At 46.0% G+C, this 20,191-nt stretch overlaps 2 protein-coding genes across 3 annotated transcripts in view; both read right to left on the bottom strand.

Moving 5' to 3' along the window:
- DHX37 (DEAH-box helicase 37) overlaps positions 1 to 2,673 on the bottom strand; it is a 29,000-nt gene extending 26,327 nt beyond the window's left edge. For both annotated transcript variants that reach the window (XM_075012832.1, XM_075012834.1), the window contains exon 1: positions 2,509 to 2,673. In XM_075012832.1, the coding sequence (XP_074868933.1) occupies positions 2,509 to 2,611 (103 nt within the window). In that variant the 5' untranslated portion in view covers positions 2,612 to 2,673. The remainder of the gene's footprint in view (positions 1 to 2,508) is intronic.
- Positions 2,674 to 9,775: 7,102 nt separating this feature from the next.
- BRI3BP (BRI3 binding protein) lies at positions 9,776 to 18,456 on the bottom strand. The gene is made up of 3 exons (XM_075012459.1): positions 18,221 to 18,456; positions 15,914 to 16,016; positions 9,776 to 14,584 (listed from the first exon to the last, which is right to left on the bottom strand). The coding sequence occupies exons 1-3, from the start codon at positions 18,407 to 18,409 to the stop codon at positions 14,166 to 14,168; spliced, it is 711 nt and encodes a 236-aa protein (XP_074868560.1). The 5' UTR covers positions 18,410 to 18,456; the 3' UTR covers positions 9,776 to 14,165.
- Positions 18,457 to 20,191: the final 1,735 nt, after the last annotated feature.

The following is a 20,191-nucleotide window of genomic DNA, read 5'->3' as shown; positions in this document are numbered from 1 at the left end:
TAAGCACAGTAGGCCCCCCGACTTACACAATTTCGACTTATACTTTTCTTGCAATAACATGAGTTGAAATCGTGAGTGGCAGGGAGCCAGGAACCAGGCAGCAGCCTGGCTCCCTTCTCCTCTCCACTTGCAGGAGCTAGGAAACTAACTAGCATAGCTGCACTGCTCAGTTTCTTGGCTCCCCTGTGTGGCAGGGAGTCCCGAGCCAGGCACTGCAGTGCTGGTCAGTTTCCCAGCTCACACAAGTGGTGGTGGGGGGCTGGCCGGGGGGGCTGGGAAACTGATTGGCATTGCTGCACCTGCCTCCCAAATGCCCACCAACCCAGCAGCAGTGGTCAGTTTCCTGACTCCCGCAAGTGGCCGGCAGCCTGGAAAGCGACCAGAGGTGCTGTGCCTGGCTCCCAGCTGCATGCCCTTTGCTGGAGCCTGGAAAATGACCAGTGCTGCTTTGCTGGTCAGTTTCCTGGCTCCAGTGAGTGGAAGGGAGTCAGGAACCAGGTGGCACCCTGGCTCCTCTCAGCTTGTGGGAGCCATGAAAGTGACCAGCGCTGCTGTCACCTAGTTCCTGGCTCCCCGCCACTTGCTGGAGCCATGAAACGGACCAGCACTGCTGTTCCTGGCTCTGGGCTTCCCGCTGTTCATGGGAGAAGGGAGCCAGGGGCAGCCAAGACTGGGGTACCTGAAAGCAGCAGGGCCCCTCCTCCACATGGTCCTGACTTATGCAAAATTTGACTTATGCACGGTTGCTCAGTAATGCAACTTATGCGTAAATCAGGGGTCTACTGTATGCACTCAAGACCAGGACTTTTCCATTTTAAGATCAGACAGCTGTAGTATGACAAATAAATTATTTCTTTTAAAGAATAATTAAACCAAATATAATGGCAGCCTGGAACCATTTTTACCCCATCCCATCTCATATCTTTTACAGCTTCCTTACAACAAGAGTCTATCACTGTGGTTTGTTTTTCAAAAAAGTGAACACCAATCCCCTAGTACGAGATGCACCCCAATTACAAACTTTGCAGAAACCAAGAGCTAGAGACTGTGGGAGTAAGTGTGGTTGTGCCTGCCCCCAAAGCACATTGACTACGCCTACACTAGCAAGCTTTGCCTACAAAACCCTGTTGTCAACAAAACTGGTGGAACATCCACGCACAAAATACATTTTGTTGAAAAGGCGGCAATTCTGCCAACATCCTTCTGCCTCTCTGCGATGAGAAATAACACCAACCTGTGGACAAAAAAGCCATGTAAACACTCTGGCTACAGTTACACTAGCAAGGTTTGCCAGCAAAACCCTGGTTTTGTCAACAAACTCATGGAGCGCGCACACACAAAATGCATTTTGTCAACACTATCTTGACAAACCTCAGCACCTTTGCCAGCAGCATTCTGCCTCAAAGCTTTGAGGCATACTGCTGCTGTCAGCAGATTGTCAACAAAAAAGATGTGTGAACACCCCCCAGGGGCCTCTCTCAACAGACAGGGCATCCACAACTATGGGCAGCCCTGTCTTCTGTGCTTTCGGGTGCCTGTTTGGTCAAGAGAGCAGTTGGGCAGTCCAGCTGGTTTGTTGACGGAGCAGAGCACTCTCCCAATTGGCTTTTGTGTGTGTGGCTTTGTTGATGGAGGAGAGCACTCGCCCAATTTACGTACGTACGTACGTACGTACGTACGTGTGTGTGTGTGTGTGTGGCCTCACTGTGGCAACAAGTTTTGTCGGAAAATCTCTTCCAACAGGGACTTCTGTCGACAGATCACTGTTGTGTAACTGTAGTCTCTGGGTGGGGCCCTCTGTTGACATACAGTGCTTCCAGGGGGCAGCCGTGTTTGCTGAGCTTCCCCTTGGCCCCTCTGTTGAGAGAGAGTGGCCAGGGAGTCTGGCCACTCTGTTGACAAAGCAGATTGTTCTTTCAATATTTGTGGGGGGGGGGGAGACGTGATCTGGCGCCACAAGTTTTGTCGACACATTGCTGTAATGTAAACGTAGGCATTTTATTTACAACCTATGAGATAAAAGGGAGGCAGGACAAACTGACAGGGAACAGAGCTGTTACCAGCCAAGCTGTAATTAGCCGGTTACCCTCCATGGGAGTTTCACTGTTTGACATCAAAAACAAGACGAAACTAGCTTTATTCCCTTGATGGTACCTGCTGCTGCAATTCAGTGCCCCCAACACGGGGGAGAGGAAAGAATGAGGAAGAGGAGACAACTCATCCCCGACCCAAGGAAACAGAGCAACTCGACTTCTCAACTAAGACAATTCTCTCCTTAAAAGGGCGACATTAAGGACCCGGCAGGAGCGCCTTAGTTTGCAAAGCGGCCATCCGCGGGGGAAGCCCAGACTGAGCGCTCGGGGCGCCCACCGAGTGTGCACGGGGGTGACGGCATAAGGCGGCGCCCATTCTGGAAGCGGTGGGCGTGCATGGGTGAGTATGCGGGTTGGGGGGAGGGTCCATTCCGGCCCCTCACTCCCCGGTGTGGTCATACAGCGCCGGACTCACCTCCCAGCTCCAGCTGCACAGGCTCTGGGGCGAGCGGCGCCTGACCCCCGCCGCCCGCCGGCAGCCGCGCCTTCCAGTTGTGCCTCTTGCGAACTTTTCCCATGGCGGGGACAAACGAGCAACGACAAGCGCGGGGATCCCGTCCAGGCTTGAGACTAGGCCACCTACTTGGCCGCTACCCACGTGCGGCACCAGGAGCGAATCCTTCCGGGGTCGTAGAGCCGTATTACGTCACGCGAGAGCGACAGTGGAGGGCGTGGAGCATGCACAGAGGCAGGAGTGGTGCAGGTGGGGGCGGGGAGGGACTGGTCCAGAGAGGGGTGGAGCATGGGTGGAGAGACCCTGAGCCGGAGAGGGAAGGATGCAGGGATAGGGAAGGGGTGAAGGCGGGCAATGTGCAAAGGGGCTGAGGAAAGGCTGCAATAGGAGCCGCTGGCTTTTCTCTTCTCTGTGTGAGCAGAACAGGTCGGTTGCATATTCTTATTGCCCCTAAAATCAGCAAAAAAAGAACTGGCGTTTTCACTTCTCAGAGGACACAGCTACAAGGAAATGCCCTACGAGGAAATATGTGTTTATTGGCGATAATAACATATGACGGGGGGAGGGACAATGCACATAACTTGACTGCAGCCTTCAAGTTCCTGGCAAATTGCCAGTGCAGCTCCCAGTATTGATTTTTGGAATCCAAATATATGTACATGTGAATAGCTTCCTGGATTGCAACGAGATGGAAGCAAAGTTTGTGCATCTTGGAAGGATGAAGGGCAGAGCTGACTCTGTTAGTGGATGAAAGAATAGTTACCCAAATTTCAGAACAGTAGCAGTGTTAGTCCGTATGCATAAAAACAAGGAGTCCTGTGGAATCTTAAAGACTAACAGAATTATTTGGGCATAAGCTTTCATGGGCAAAAGCTCATTTCATCACAGTAAAAGTACTGTAACTTTCTTCAACATCTGTTGGTCATCCAGATTCCATATAGTGTGCTTGTACTCCATGTAGATTCATTTTAGCTAGTCGTTGTCCCTTGAGGCTTTCACCAACAGAACTTGGTTGGATAAAAGATATTACCTCACCCACCTTATCTCTACTACCCTGGTGGGGGAGGGTGATGTGGCCACAACTACATTGCCAGCTACAAACTGCATGAGTACAATTATACTGAACTGAACTGCAATCCTGTAGCATGGAAACAAACTGTCATACTATTGCATTGTGCAAACAGATAAAGGCCCCCTGCCTGACTTACCTAACTGTAGGACAAGATACCACAGATGGATACAAATAGGGACAATAAGATACCAATGAGACAAAACTGTGAATGCTGAAAAGTACACAAAGGTCTTTGTTCTCATATTTTTGCTTCTCTGCCAGTATCGAATGTTCAAAATTCACAACTCAGGCACCTTCAGAAAGCATCAGAATTTATTTAAAAATGCCGGGGGAGTTCACTTTATTTAGCTTCTGTTTTTTGAAGCTTTGTGGTACACGAAGGTCACATTTTTAAGCTTCTCGCCACAACCATGAGGATTAGAAACATGATGGATTTTTAAAAAAATGTTATGATAGTCTCACTTAATCAAATGTTACCAGAAGCTGGCTGTGATGTTTGCTGGTCAGGTGCTCACTCTTACCCAGGCTGCAGGTGTTAGCTGAGAACTGACAATTTCATAGCTGGAGATTAGGTCATATGCTTATCAGCTTTTCTTAAAATAGATATTTGAATTATAAGAATAGTCGTGGAGATCAGGAGAGATCCCGGATGATTGGAAAAAGGCAAATATAGTGCCCATCTTTAAAAAAGGGAAGAAGGATAATCCAGGGAACTATAGGCCGGTCAGTCTTACATCAGTCCCTGGAAAAATCATGGAGGGGCTCCTCAAGGAAGTCATTTTGAGGCACTAGGAGGAGGGGAAAGTGATCAGGAATAGTCAGCATGGATTCATGAAAGGCAAGTCATGCCTGACCAATCTGATTAGTTTCTACGATGAGATAACTGGCTCTGTGGATAGGGGAAAATCAATGGATGTGATTTATCTTGACTTTAGCAAAGCTTTTGACACGGTCTCCCACAATATTCTTGTCAGCAAGTTAAAGGAATGTGGATTGGATAAATGGACGGCAAGATGGATAGAAAGCTAGCTAGAAGGTCGGGCCCAGCGGGTAGTGATCAACGGCTCGGTGTCAGGATGGCGGTCGGTTTCTAGTGGAGTGCCTCAATGTTCAGTTCTGGGTCCTGTTCTGTTCAACATATTTATCAATGACCTGGATGAGGGGTTGGATTGCACCCTCAGCAAATTTGTGGATGACACGAAGCTAGAGGGAGAGGTCGATGCACTTGGAGGGTAGGGACAGGGTCCAGAGTGACTTAGACAGATTGGAAGACTGGGCCACAAGAAATCTGATGAGGTTCAATAAGGACAAGTGGAGAGTCCTGCACTTGGGCTGAAAGAATCCCAAGGCTTGTTACAGGCTGGGGTCCGACTGGCTTAGTAGTAGTTCTGCAGAAAAGGACCTGGGAGCTGTAGTGGACGAGAAGCTGGACATGAGTCAACAGTGTGCCATTGTAGCCTAGAAGGCTAATGACATATTAGGTTGCATCAAGAGGAGCGTTGCCAGTAGATCCAAAGAAGTGATTATTCATCTTTATTCCGCTTTGGTGAGGCCGCATCTGGAGTACTGTGTCCAGTTCTGGGCCCCCAGTTATAGGAAAGATGTGGACACACTGGAGAGGGTCCAGTGGAGGGAGAGCAAAATAATTAGGGGACTGGAGCATATGACCTATGAAGAAAGGTTGAGGGAATTGGGACTGTTTAGTCTGCAGAAGAGAAGACGGAGGGGGGACTTGATAACAGCCTTCAACTTACTGAAGGGAGGTTGCAAAGAGGCTGGAGAGAGGCTGTTCACAGTGGTCACGGATGGCAGAACACGGAACAATGGTCTCAAGCTGCGGTTGGGAAGGTCAAGGTTGAACATTAGGAAAACCTTTTTCACTAGGAGGGTGGTGAAGTATTGGAATGGTCTACCCAGGGAAGTAGTGGAGTCTCCATCCCTGGAGGTGTTTAAGTCTCACCTGGACAAAGCCCTGGCTGGGCTGATCTGATGGGTTTGGTCCTGCTGAGGGCAGGGGGCTGGACTTGATGGCCTTTTTAGCTCTCTTCCATCTCTATTGTTCTATGATTCTATGATTTAGTGTTTAAACTCTATGAAATGCCTATAAATTGCTACATGTATCCATCTTACTTATATATGTGTACTCCATGCAATAAGAACATATGTAAGTTTTGCTTCATAACTTTACAAATGTTTGCTCTGAACTTGTGAATTTAGGAACAGAAATTATCCTGCTGGGGGTGAGGCCAAGGGATGCTCTCAGGCAGCCTGGCCTCCTCCTCAGGGCAGGTGGGGGGTCAAGGGCCTCAGAGGAAGAAGAAGGGCAGAGGGTGGGGCTCCAGCAAGTTTGCTTACTTTCACCTGTAAGTAACTCATTTCTTTTTTCCTAATTAATAAGCCTTTATATATAATTACTGGATTGGTCATGCCCAGGGGTTGGCTACGTGTGGCTCCGGAGCCGCAGGCGCCTCTTTAAGGAGCCACTTGCAGCTCTGAGCGCTGTCACTGGTGTCTCCACTTGTGGCTCTGGAGGATGCCTCATCCACCTTATCTCTAATACGCTGGGGGCTTTAGATTTTTTTTTTTTTTTTTTTTGGTTTAAGTGATTGCAGCCTGTAGAGCCCCAAGTGGAGTCAGCGGCGGCAGAGAGAACAGGAAGAAGAAGCCAGCAGCTGCCCGTGTGCCGCACACGGGGGATGGAGAGCAGGGGGTAGGGGCGGCCAAGCCTGCCCTGCCAGACCTAAGCTGAGGAAGAGGAGGAGGGGGCCGGGCAGCTGCGAAGGCTCTGCCTCCCAGTCACGTGGGAGCTGCTGTCCAATGTGAAAGGCTGCTCAAACCTCCTGCCGTGCTCAAACCAGCGCAAGCAGGGCTGGACTGCGTGACTTGCCGCAGTTGTGTTGAGCCCAGGGTGTGCACCTGGCACAGTGACTCTCTCCTGCCCTGGGACACTGCAGGGTGTCTGCCCCGCACCCAGAGCTTTCAGCTTCCCCCAGCTGAAATCAGTCACTTCCCTTCAAACAGCCCTTAGAATAAACACCCAGGTGGCGGGGTGGGGGGTGAGCATGCTGATAGGGGTTAAGCCTGGGGCTAGGAGGCAGTTTGTGGGATGGGGGTTTAAAGCTTGGGGATAAAAGGGTGGATTTGGGGGCTGAAGCAGGTAAAGTCTGGAGATCGGGTAACAACTTTCTAACTGGTACAAATCATTGTGTGCACTGTTCTTAAATAGGGGTGACAGGAAGCCCGGTTTGATGTTATTTATTAAAGACGGTCTCTATTCACGTGCACTGCAGCTCTTGCAGTACTGATTTTGTAACTGAATTTGAAAAAATGGCTCTTCTCGCTATTTCGGTTGCAGACCCCTGGCCATGCTTCTCAGGCAGTGGGGCACCAGAGCCCCACCCTGACTCCTCCCTGTCCCTGCCAGCACTTTCAGAGTGCCCTGATGATGCACACTGTCCCAACTCCTTCCCCTTCACCCTAGAGTTGTGACACTGAATCACCTGTTTCCTGGTGCTCCAAAAGTGCTGGGTGGGCGGGGGAGGAGAAGGTAAGTGTGGGGAAATGGGGCGGAGAGGGCATGCACGGGCACCGGTGGGAGCCCTGTGGGCAGCAGGGTGCCCGCCTGTGCTGTAAGGTGACTGTCTGTAACTCCAGGGTGAGCAGGTTAAGAGCGACCCAGGAGTTCAGTTTTGTCCGGCATGGTGAATACTAGTTCTGGGACATAGGACCCGTGTGGACCCTCTGCCCTGTTTTTGACAGTTGTGAGCCAGACAGCGAGAGAGTATTAATACAACCAGCAGATATTGAGAGACTAAGAAGATTAGCACCACCACTGCTGGGCATAGGGGCTGCTCTGGTGACACGTTTATATTGACTCTCCCAAGGGGCCCCCGGCAGCGTAGTACAGCTTTCCCTCTTCTGCGAGGAAGCTTATGCCAGTAACAGCAGAACGCCTTTGCCGCGCTATCGCAGCCGTGTGCGTCTCCCATCCACAGGGCACACACAGAGAAACCCCCTTAGCTTCCCTGCCCGTACGTCACTCTATCCCACAAGCATCAGCAGCGCGGGAAAAGGCGGGGGGGGGGAGGGGAGGGGACGGCTCGGAGCCGTTAGCCAGGCGGGAAGCGCGTTTGAAACTCGCGCGTCGTCTCTCTCGCGCTGCCTCCCGGCTGCGGGGAAAGCTCTCGCGTGGGAGGCAGCGGCCGCACGGAGGGAGGACCACGTGATAGTGGCCGGGCTCGGGCTGCGGCCAGGCCGCCCCTGCGGCGTTAGCCTGTTACGGCCGAGGCCCGGGTCCCACAGCTCCGACAGCGGCCGGTGACCGCTGCCTCAGGCTCTGCCAACGTCCGGCCTGGGGAGGAGCTGGGCCTGAGGGAACCCTTCCCCCGACAGAGGCCTCGCGTACGGGCAGTGCGAGGCGGGCGCCCCGCCTTGTCCAGTCCGAGGCTGTGGAAGGAGCTGGCGCCGCCCGACCCACACCCAGCTCAGTAATCACCACAGGGGGTGCGCAAACAAAGAGGCCCTGGAGGCCCAGGCAGCACCACGGAACTGCTGCAGGGAGCATTAGCGGGCACCTGCAGCGTTGGAATAGAGCCCAGGAAGGAACCGGCAGGAGGGAGCTTTGCAACTGCAAAACCTGTGCAGGAGGCAATCATAAAATCACAGAGCTGGAAGGGACCTCAGGAGGTCATCGAGTCCAGCCCTCCCCCACTGCCCAAAGCAGGACCAGCCCTAACTAAATCATCCCAGGAAGGAGTATGTCAAGCTGCGACTTAAAAACCTCTAGGGATGGAGATACCATCACCTCTCCAGGCAACGCATTACAGTGCTTCACCACCCTCCTGGGGAAGTAGGTTTTCCTAATATCCAACTTACTCCTCTCCTGCTGTAACTTAAGGCCATTGCTCCTTGTTCTGCCATCTTTCACCGCTGAGAATAGTGTCTCTCCCTCCTATTTAGAGCTCCCTTTCAGGAAGTTGAAGGCTGGTATTAAATCACCCTGGTCTTCTCTGCTGTAAACTAAATAAGCCCAAATCCTCAGCTTCTCCACAGGGGTCACATACTCCAGCCCCTTAACCATTTTTGTTGCTCTCCACTGAACCTGCTCCAGCACATCTGCATCCTTTCTATGCTGGGGGGCCCAAAACTGGACACAGTACTCCAGATGTGGTCTTAACAAGTGCCAAATAGAGGGGAAAAACAACTTTAGATATGCTTCAAATGCTCCTCCTACTGCACCCCAATATGCTGCTGGCTGCAAGAGCACACTGTTGACTCATATCCAGGCTTTGATCCACCATAATCCCTATGTCCCTGTCTGCTATACTGCAGTTTAGCCAGTTGGTCCCCAGCCTATAGCACTGCTTGGGATTCTTCCATCCCAAGTGCAGGACTCTACGCTTCTCCTTGTTGAATTGCATCAGATTTCTTTTGGCCCAGTCCTCCAATTTATCCAGGTCACTCTGGATGCCCTCTCTACCCTCCAATGTATCTACCTCTCCCCCTAGCTTAGTGTCATCTGCAAACTTGTTGAGGGTGCCATCCAGTCCTCATCCAGTCCCTTAATAAAGATGTTGAACACCAGCCCCAGAACCGAGCCTGGGGGCACTCCAGTTGAAACCAACTGCCATCCACATATTGAACCACTGACTACCACCCATTGGGCGCCACTGTCAAGCCAGCTTTCTGTCCATCGTACAGTCCACGTATCCAATCCAGACTTCCTTTACTTATGGGCAAGAATGGTCCACCCTCCATCTTATGTGACCTAGCCCCAGACCAACAGCACCGGGGCAACTACCAAAGGAGGCAGGTTTTCAACAACTTTTGTAGTATAGTTAAGTGTAAAGAAGGGTAAAAGAGACGTAGGCCGGTTAGTCTCAAGATCTGAGAAAGTGGGTCTGCCCCAGGAAAGCTCCTCACCTAACAAATTATTTTGTTACTCTTTAAAATGCTACATAAAGAAGGACCTGCTTCCCTTAAAGGTCTTAAGCTGCAGGGTTATCATGCACGATGTACACTGCACATTTTCTGATTTAATTAAGAGGCTGGTGCCATCCATCTTTCTCAAATAGTACAGCTGTGGAGTTCCAGAAGATTACTTTCCTCCAACAGATGATTTGCAACAAAAGTCTTAACCGCAATTCAGGTCTCAGTGCAAAGTTCAGTGAACGTTTATTTTTACCATACCATAATTTATTTGTGAAATCAGTCTACAAATAATTAACTACGTAATACACTGATCTGGTGGTCAGAGAAGTAATAAATAAAGCCATGTAGAGCTCTGTAAAAATAAGTTTGATATTCATAACAACTTGAACTTCAGATAGTAAATCTATTATCTCCTTAAAGGTCACATGTAAAAATTATACATACACAATTTTCTTCAGAACAAATCATTTTACATAACACAATTTGCACAAACTTAAACACAATTTAAATGTTATATCATGTACAAATCAGGATGTTACATAAATGTCTATCAGGGATGGTCTAGACAGTACTTGGTCCTGCCATTAGGACAGGGGGCTGGACTCAATGACCTCTCAAGGTCCCTTCCAGTCCTAGCATTCTACGATTCTATGTGAAATTAAACAACTGACATCAGTGCTGATAACTAGCGTTATAATAGCAAATATAGTTCCTTGTTAAAAAGATCAATTTTAATGTGCTAGTTGTAATCACAGTTCAATGAAATTATTCCAAAGTTTAAAATACATGCAGATACAATAAAATCTTTAGTCTCAAAAAACAGACAAGTAGAACTTATGGTTAATAACATCATTAGCTGCCAAATACCAAATACTAGTATGTGAGGCAAATCACATTAAAAAAAAAAACTCCACCCCATCAAAAAGCTAAGGTTGGTACTGAATCTATTTTCCACACTATCTATGCAACAAGTCTTTAAAAGCAAATCACAATTTGAAGAACACACTATTACATACAATATCACACTACACCAGATTTTGTACGTTGTACTCTGACATTCAATACCACTTTTGAAAGCATTACATTCTGAATACAAAACACTTAAGTATAGATGGTGTGTACTTTCAGATAAATGCTACTAATATAAAGCTTTGCAGAAGGTTGATATACTGAAATACATACAGTAGCTTCAATTAGGCCCTAACGTATGAAAATGAAATACTTAAGACCTTCGTGGAATTTGGTAAAGCCAGATAGCTTAGATCCATCATAAACTATGTCAATCAAAGTAAGATATTTTAAGTAGCTGCTGAAGACAGGACAATAAAAAGGGACAAATTCAATATTACTAGCCTCAGATGACAAGATCTGTTAAACTGTGCCAAAGAATGCAAAGACACCACTGCCCATCTGAGAGAGAGCAGTTTAGTGATTAGAGCAAAGTACTGGAAGTCAACAGATCTGAGTTTTATTCCTACCTCTGCCACTGACTGGTGCAGTCTTGGGCAGGTCACTCAAACTCTGTGCCTCCCTTTATCCACCTGTAAAATGGAGGTGATTACACATCTTTGTAAAGTGCCCAGAAATGCTCAGATAAAAGGCAGCATGACAAAATAACTGTCTGTCTATGGAATGAATGATGAAGAATGGAGTAGAAGAGCCTAGTAGCAGAACAATATAATTTTGTATGGAAAAAATATTTGTAAATTCTACTTACAAATATAACTTGAGACAACTTAAATACATCACCCGATTAGCTTCCATAAAGCATTTTAACTACTGTGCACATTAAATTCAGAGCATTTTCAAGTACAATCATTGAATTGTTGTTTGTGCTCTTTCAAAATAACTTTTAAAGTTAGCAGACTATATGGTAAGATAATTGAATATTGGGAAACAATACTGATTAAAATAGCCAATTTTAAATAAATGCCTAAGCATATTTGTCTTGTCTACAATATTATAAGTTTTCTGTGTTTAAAATGATACATTTCACTGTACATGGGATGTAAATAAATACAAAAATATACTTTCCTGCATTCAGCAGGGTAGGCAAGTTTGGGAGAAGAGCGTTGATACAAAAGGACTGGTTTTACAAGAAATTTAAAAAGTCATAAAGATATGGGAATAATATGAATATAATCAAAAATAAATTTTATGATAACATTTTAATGTAAATCTGTTATATGCAATTCTTGTTGTTCTTATATTAATCTTTGTGTTTTTGTCTTCAATACTAAATATAGATTACCTAAAATTCAAATGTTTTATGTAAAATATAAATAGAAAAGAAAAGAGGCATGCATGTACAGACTTCGGGTGACAGGGACGTGTCCCTGTATTTCCTTATTTAGGACAATTAGGAGAACTGACACACGTGGGACACCTTCTTTCCTAGAAGTTGTCCAACTAAAGGCAAGACAACTATACACTCATAAGAATTGCAGACTTCAGTCCTTAAAGCCCCAATTTAGTAATTTTTTTGTGAATTTGGGGCCCAATACCTAATTTCATAGTCTACATTGTACCCATAAGCATTACTTAAGATAGTCATTTTTACTATGCATAGCCCCACTGATGTCCATGGCATTAGAATTCACAGGGTTGAGCCTGTAGGACCCTAACCTAGTTTTTAAAGTCTAAGAATGAAGAAAATTAGTTACACAAAATAACACAGGCAGTTTTAATACAGCTTTAATTGCTCTGGAATCCTGCACGTAATCTCTCAGTTATTTTTTTTTTTTTAATAGGCAAGGGCATTTATTTTTATTGTTAAATCAGACCCTTCACAATTCTCGAAAAAATTTGTAAGAATTCAGGATGTTTGCATTTGCATGGATGAAGGATTAAAATGGCTTGCACGACACACTGTCAATTGTTTGTCATACCAATTAAGTTTTTAAATTATCACGGACACAAGTTGGTGCCAAAGATCAAAATTAAAATACCTATAAAAGTGGATTTAAAAATAGAGATTAGGCAAGTAACATGCATTTTAGAAATAGCTTTGTATGCTTCAGCATTAAAAATTAAAAGAAAATTTGCAAAAAAGCAATTACATTCAATGAAATGTTACAATCCTGGTTAGCCCAAACCCAGCAAGTTGAAGACTGAATGCCAAATTTTGCTTGGGTGGATATATGCAACTCCTCTAAAGAAAACAGGGATACATATGCGAAATAGCAGTTTTTGGCTCAGCACCAAATTTTAGTTTAACACAGCTTTTAAAAAATATTAGGAACAGGTGCTTCTGTAACGTAATGTTACGCATTTTACCTATTTATACTGTGCTCATTGTTATGGTATATATGCTTTCCTCCCACACATTCCCATAACTTCCTGGAAAGCACTGCATTATAAAAGTTAAATGATTTTTCCGACTTTCTTCCCTGAGGTTACCTTGTCTCAACGCATGCAATAAATCTTACAGTCAGTGTTGTCACAATCTATCTTGTTAATATGATGAGGATACAAATACATACATCCACCAAAATAAAGTTGCTTCAAAGCTCTCTAACATCATTTTGCAATAATACCCTATTTTTATACTTCTTATAATATAACTGATCTCCCCAAAGATCCATTGGGGACACACACTTCAAGCAAAAAGCACCCATAAGACTATTAAAACTTTAGGAAAAAATCCAGATCTTCCCCAAGATAGATTTATTGCTGCTTATTGGTCCTGAGAAAGCTTTAAGCAACAATACCTTTGCAAGTATTTTATCTGCTGCATTTTTTTGTTCTTAGGAAGCACATGGGTCCTGAGATTTAAAAAAAAATTAAAAAAAAATTTCTTCCTATGCACTTCTATGTGGAAAATGTTTTGCTGTGAAGATCAAATATAAGCTACTCTGACACTAAAAACTGACAGCACACTACATTTCTCATCCTCAGACGAATTTTTGTTTTAAACTGCACTTAAAAAAAGCCACTGAAGGCAATGTCCATAACATGAAAAGCTAAGAAAGAAAACCACACACCTGTAGAGAGTTATGGGTTCTTCATTTTGGAATGGCTTTACAGGGCTTCTGATTCACAAAGCAGCCCCTTTTTTTTGCCAATAAAAGCTATGGTATGATATTTTTTGGCCTGAACATGAAAATATTCTTCATACTATATGGAAAGGCAACTTTAGGCAATGAAATTACTCAACAGTAATTACAATGCTCATAACTTTATAAAAAATAAAATGTGGACCCACAATCACTACTTCTCAAGAAAATCATTTGGTAACTTGAATAAGATTTTTTTAAATGTCAAATTTGCATAATGCTCAGCTCAGCTTCAATATTTTAAATAGATTGCTCAATTTGCTTGTATAAAAACTCTACAAAAAGATGCTGTTAAATGCTTGGAAAAGTAAGCGTTTATTCACTGATAAAATTCTAGTCATGGATCAAATTCTGTGAACAAACAACTAACATCTCATATCTCGTTTCACAAGTATAAAGTTTGAGTGTATACTCTAGATACTCTTACTCTTAACATATAACCTAAAGTTTTAACATGACTCATTTTTACCATGAGATGTTTTGTTGCTTAAGTAACTTTCAATGAAATAGTGCTTAGTAACCTTCTAGTGAGCTGGTGTAAGGTGATCTACAGGTTTTATTCATTGGTCATTGGCTCTGTCCATGTTTTCAATTATCCTAGTAAGACGTATGTTCAGAAGTCTAACTTGATTGTCAATATGGTCAATCTTCTCCTCAAGGCTGTTGCTGCTGTTTCTCCTCCAGTAGAATCCAACTGGCCCAGTCATGAAGTAGACTGCTACAACAAAGCACAGTGGCAAGACTGCATGCTCTGGTTCTCCTTCATACTTCTGGAGGATGTATACACACGAGAGGGCAAACAGCGCAACCCTTACAATCCAGAAGAAGCGACCAAACAGCATATGTAAGAGACAGAAGAAAAATCCAAGGAAGACAGACAAAAACCAATAGGCAAGTAAAACAGCACCAATCAGCAGAAGAACACGGGTAGGGTTGTTGGTAACTGCTGCAGGGCTGAAATAATGAGTCAGGTTGGAAGCTGAAAAATAAAATAAAGTTTAGGAGAAATTAAATGATAATTTACTTACATCAGGCAAAGGTAATAAGTTAACTGTGAGCATAACTAATGTAGGGCCATACATCTGCACAAGTGTCAAAGCTGTGTTTTTTTAAAAGGGCAGGGAGAAATTACTAAGTTCACGATCAATATACATGAACCTCATAAGCCCCTTTTATACTGCAGCAATCATTAGATTATCTCTATAGTTGACTGACTGAATTCACTTGCTCACCCGCCTCCTTCAGTCCTATGTACTTGATTTGTCAGTTTTTATTGCAATTTTTTTGGGACCTCTGTACTTATAGATGTTAGTCTGTACTGGAAATGCTACTGATCTGATGAAGTGGGTCTGTCCCACAAAAGCTCATCACGAAAAACATCATTTTGTTAGTCTTTAAAGTGCTACATTACAGCTGTTTTGTTTTGTTTTGAATTCACTTTAGGCAGTGGGAAGGCCACATGGTCCAGAGCACAAGGTTAGAATGAAGAGGGCAAGTTTAGCTTTCATGTAGTAACAACTTTTAGATATTATTTGTTAAGATGTATTCAGCATCACCAACACAACAGTGCATGCACCTTATCCTGTTTCTTTTCATTCCCCGCCCCTTTCCTTCTCTACCAATCTTCCTTTGTTTCTCTGCCCTTTTCCTGTCTGTCTGCATTTTCCCCTGCAGCAACTTTGAGTTTAACCTTTGGACTTCTTCTTCAATGTAGTTATCTGGTAAAATGTTCAGTGATAAAATAACAAAAACTTGTAAAGAGATTAATCGCAAGTTGCTCTTTCCTAGGCAAAATGGTAGCTAATCTAAACAAGCCTTCGCAGTTGCATATTCGAGATACTCTGGAAACTGTCCTCTCCATTCTCTAATGTGGATGACTCCCAGTCACAAATCTCAAAACAACCAGCCAAGAACACAGATTAACCACTAACTTGTCTAGATTTAGAAAGATATTCAGGACATCTGTTTGCCCAGATTTTCAACTCACTGAACTATATGATCTTGGATTTTTAGCTCACTGGTCAGATCTCTTTCCATTCTCTGCATTAAAGCTACAGAATGCAGAATGGAAGGGTTGTTTTACTTTCTTGATTTGGAAATATTGATGGCAAAATGCAAACCTTGGTAAGTACTCCCAGAAACTGCAGTGATGGAGGGCTTGTATATGCATGTAATAAACTGGCATGAAAGTTAACACACAAGCAAAAGTAATACAAAACTTAGTAATATTTTCTACCTTTCTCAAACCTGTAAAAACATCCATGAGGATTACCTGCATAATTTTGGGTTTACTAGACAGCAGGCTTACCATCAATTCCAAGAACATCCAGCACATCAGTCCATATTCTCCAGAATGTGTCTACTAATACATCCACACCGTAAACAAATCTTTCTGTCAGCCTAGAGAAAAACTGAAAAATAAAACATACTACTGTAAAAATGGCCATTGAAAACCAAATTGAAGGGTTTATGCAGTTTATTCACGTTTCAGTCCATCTAAAATAATATTGCTGATTGATCAATCTGGGTACATATATATATAGATCCAATTACCATACAAGTTTTTTAAAAATAAAGGAAGCAAAATCTCTCTTGCCTTTGAGATCACAGAAGCAGCTGAATTAACACAGATTTGCGGTTGCCTGCTTGTTCATGTATGTATGCTCTTTGCAATAAATTCAGAAGTGGCTGTGAACCAAGAATTCTTTCAATACAATTCTCAAATATTTACTGACAACCTGACAAGTTCATAATCAGTATGTTGGAAATGTACATAAACCTTTAACAACAGTACAAATTTTAGTTATTCAGTTCAGTACCTTAACATACCTTCATGTTACTATGATGCAGAGAGAGTTAAGACTAGGAATTCTGAAATTAGAGGACTGAATAAACCTGAAGGCTGACTTGGTTTCCTTTGGTAACAGTATAATTAGGGATGTAAAATGAAGTGCAACTGGTTAACCAGGTTAAACCAGGGGTCAGCAGCCTTTCCAAGACTTAGAGCTGAAATTTGACCTTTTGACTTGTTTGTCCCAATGCCATATATACTTTTAAACTGACTAGGGCTAAGGCTCCACTGTGGTTTCTATTTGGGGTTGCATTTGTACAAATGTATCCCAAAATAGAAACCCTGCAGCTAAATGCTGCACTCAAAATAGCTGGGCTAATTTGAGTGTGGTATTTTGGTTCCCGCTACCCCTCGGCGTATGAGGAATAGTGGGAAGTTCCACATAAGCACTTACTTTGAACCCCGATGCAGTGTTTAAGCACCACGTTCCAAATAACGTGCACAAATTGTGTAAGTTATTTTGAGATAGGGCTAACCTAATAGTCCTACTTACAACAGCTTCATTAATAAATAAAGATGCAGATCTTTACTGTTTAGCTGGTGGTTGGTAGCATAAATTGGTCTTTTGTTAAACCACTGGTGGCATGGCTTTGAGCAAGGTCCCTGCTGCATGAAGGAGGAGGGATAGGGCTGAGCTCCCACTTCACATGCCTCTTGGCATGGGTGCTGGGGGTTACTGACCCTGGGTTAAATGGTACCAGTTAACCAGTTGGACAGGGGGGCAGCTGGGATAGGGATATTAATGTAGAAAAGCATAGGGCACTCTGTCTCTAACGCACTAAAGCGAAGAAAAACAGGACTTGAAATAGGGCTGTTAATGGTTAACCAGCAGAGGCTGGAGTAGGCACCTTGTCACAGAGGTTGCTCCAGCTGGACAAAATCACCCCTTCCCGGGGTGTGCTAGGAACCAGGGCTGCTCTGCCTGGCTGGAGCTTCCCTTCCCCAGGTGTTGCAGTAGGCAGGGTTACTCCAGCACAGCCCCTACCCAGGGCAAGGGGGCCACTCCAGTCCGTCCGGTGGATCAGTTTAATTAACATCCCTATCTCGAACCCTGTTTTCCTCTGCTTTAAAAGCACTAGCGATGGAGGGCCCCACACTTTACTGCCATTGACATAACTGACTTGCCTGCTTAAAGCAGTTATTTTAAACTAACCACATGCTCTAAAATGGTCACGCTTGAACCAACCGCAGGTGCAAAGCAAACAGTACACCCAAAACCGCCCACCGCCTTTGGCCACTGCTTCAACTGAAACAGTACGAACCTGCTCTGGCGGATTAGAGAACAGTCACCCACAGAGGGAGCCAGACAGCCCGCTGCTGCGCTGAGCTGCTCGCAAAGCCCACGCCGGCCAACCCCCCGGCGGTCACCGCGAAGCCCTCTTTCCTGTTGTTTAGTCCTTACGAGGGGCAGAGATGAAGCTGGGGGGTATGTGCACGCGGCGGGAGGAGGAGCTGTTTCTCAGTCGACAAGCCCCACAGGAAAGTGCACGCGCCAAGCCTCCCTTCCAGCCTCGCCACATGCAACCAACCCAGAGGCGCTTCGGGGTGCGGGGGAAAAGGGAAGCGGCCCCAGCGCTGATGTCATTCCCGCTTCCAGCCGGGGCGCACCCCCTGCGGGTCCCGAGCGCGCAGCGCAAGGAGAGGGGGCCTGCTGGGAGCGCCGAAGGCGGGAACAGGGCGGGAGGCGGCCGGAAGGGTCAGCTGGGCGGCAGGGCAGGGGCTGGGCTCTCCCGCAGGGCAGGGCAGGGCAGGGGCTGGTCTCACCTTCTGCAGAGCGCGCACGTTCTCCTCCCCGAACAGGCTGCTCACGCCCTGGTAGATGCCGCTGGCCGCCCGGCGTAGGCTGTTCTGCTTGTCGGCGCCGCGGCTCCGGGCCGCCCAAGCGCCGGGGTCCACCACCTCGCCCAGCAGCAGCAAGAGCAGCAGCAGCCACCCCCTGCCTCCCGCCGCCATGTCGCTCAGCCCGGCCAGGAACACCTAGCACTGCACGCTGCCGCCCGACCGCGCGGAGCCTGGAGCCGCGGTTCCCAGCATCCTCCCGTCGAGCGGCGGCTACAGCGCCCCCTGCGGGCGGGAGGCGGGGCGCGAGAGCCTGTCCCGAGGTACCCGCTTGTCAGCTCTCCTGGGATCTGCGGCGAGCCCGGCCCGGGCAGCCTTCATCGCGGGACGCCCTCGCCCGGCCGAGTGATGGGCCTCTCAGCGCAACACACACATTGACTGCACATCCCACATCACATACACACTCTGCACACGCTGCACCTCACAACACACACACTAAGTGCACAGCCCTCACTTCACAAAGCACACACTAACGCTACAGCCCTCATCTCACAATACACGCACGCACTGCGTGCCCCTCCACAACACACACTGATTGCACCCCTCCCCCCACAGCATACACACTGCACCTCCCTTTTTGCACATTACACACACACATGCCGCTCACCTCACAATACATATGCTTCATACACCTGTCAGCACAGCACGCACACTACACACCCCTGCCTCACCACATGCAAACATTGCCCATCTGTCAACATGCAACACATACGCTGCACCTTTCAAAGCACAAACGCACACTCTCTCGTCACAATACACATCTTACCTGACAACACACAGAACACCCCCCCCTCACGGGGTGACCAGATAACAAGTATGAAAAATTATGATACTTTTTTTCCCAGGATGTATGTGCTATCGGTGCGTATCTGACAAAGTCTCTAATGTTGGAATGTGTGGTCACCTACTCACAGTGCATTGGGCACACACACTCTTCTAGTGAAACGTGCACACAGGATTTTGAAAATAGGAAATGTCATGATTTCAGATATTTAAATTTGAAATTTCATGGTGAAGTAATTATAGAGATCCCGATCCAAAAAGGAGTTGCCGATGGCTGGTGGTTTACAAGGTCACTGTAGGGTTGCTGTAGTACTGCTCCTCTTAGCACTGCCTTCAGAGCTAGGTAGCTGAAAAGCTGCAGGTATTGACTGAGAGGACAGCTCTGAAGGCAAAGCTGCTGCCAGGGGTAGCATAGAAGTAAGAATGGCATGGTATGGTATTGCCACCCTTACTTCTGCACTGCTGCTAGTGGACCTGGTCCCTCACTCAGTAGCTGCCTCTCTCCAGCTGCCCAGAATGGAATACAGCAGCACAGAAGTAAAGGTGGCATTGTATGGTATAGTCACCCTTACTTTTGCACTGATGCTGGGTGGGTGCTACCTTCAGAGCTGGCCATCTGGCCAAGAGCCACTGCTCTCTGGCCACCTGGCTCTGAAGGCAGCACAGAAATAAAGATGGCAATAATGTGTGCCCTCCCCCAAATAATCTTGTGACCCTCCACCGCACTTGTCTTTTGGGTCAGGACCCCCAGTCTGAGAAATGTTGGTCTCCCCCATGAAATCTGTATAGTAGAGGGCAAAAAATCGCAAAAGATCAGATTTTGTGGGAGGGAGGAGAGCTGATGAATTTTTTAGGCCCCTGAATTTGGTGAGACCCTGCTTATAAAACATAGGGTGTGTCTACACTGTAAAGTTATTTCAGAATAATGGCCGCTATTCCGAAATAACTTCAGGAGCATCTACATGGCAAAACCGCTATTTTTAAATAATTTCAAAATAGTGGACTGCTTATTTCAATTTCTGTAAACCTCATTCTACAAGGAGGAGCGCCTATGCCAAAACAGATATTTCAGAACAGAGGCTGTAAAGAGAGTGAATAGGGGCTATTTCGAAA

This window comes from Carettochelys insculpta, chromosome 18 (assembly GCF_033958435.1).
Source record: "Carettochelys insculpta isolate YL-2023 chromosome 18, ASM3395843v1, whole genome shotgun sequence".
Lineage (NCBI taxonomy): Eukaryota > Metazoa > Chordata > Testudines > Carettochelyidae > Carettochelys > Carettochelys insculpta.
Note: the sequence above shows the minus strand (reverse complement) of the source record. Positions and strands in the feature narration are given on the sequence as shown.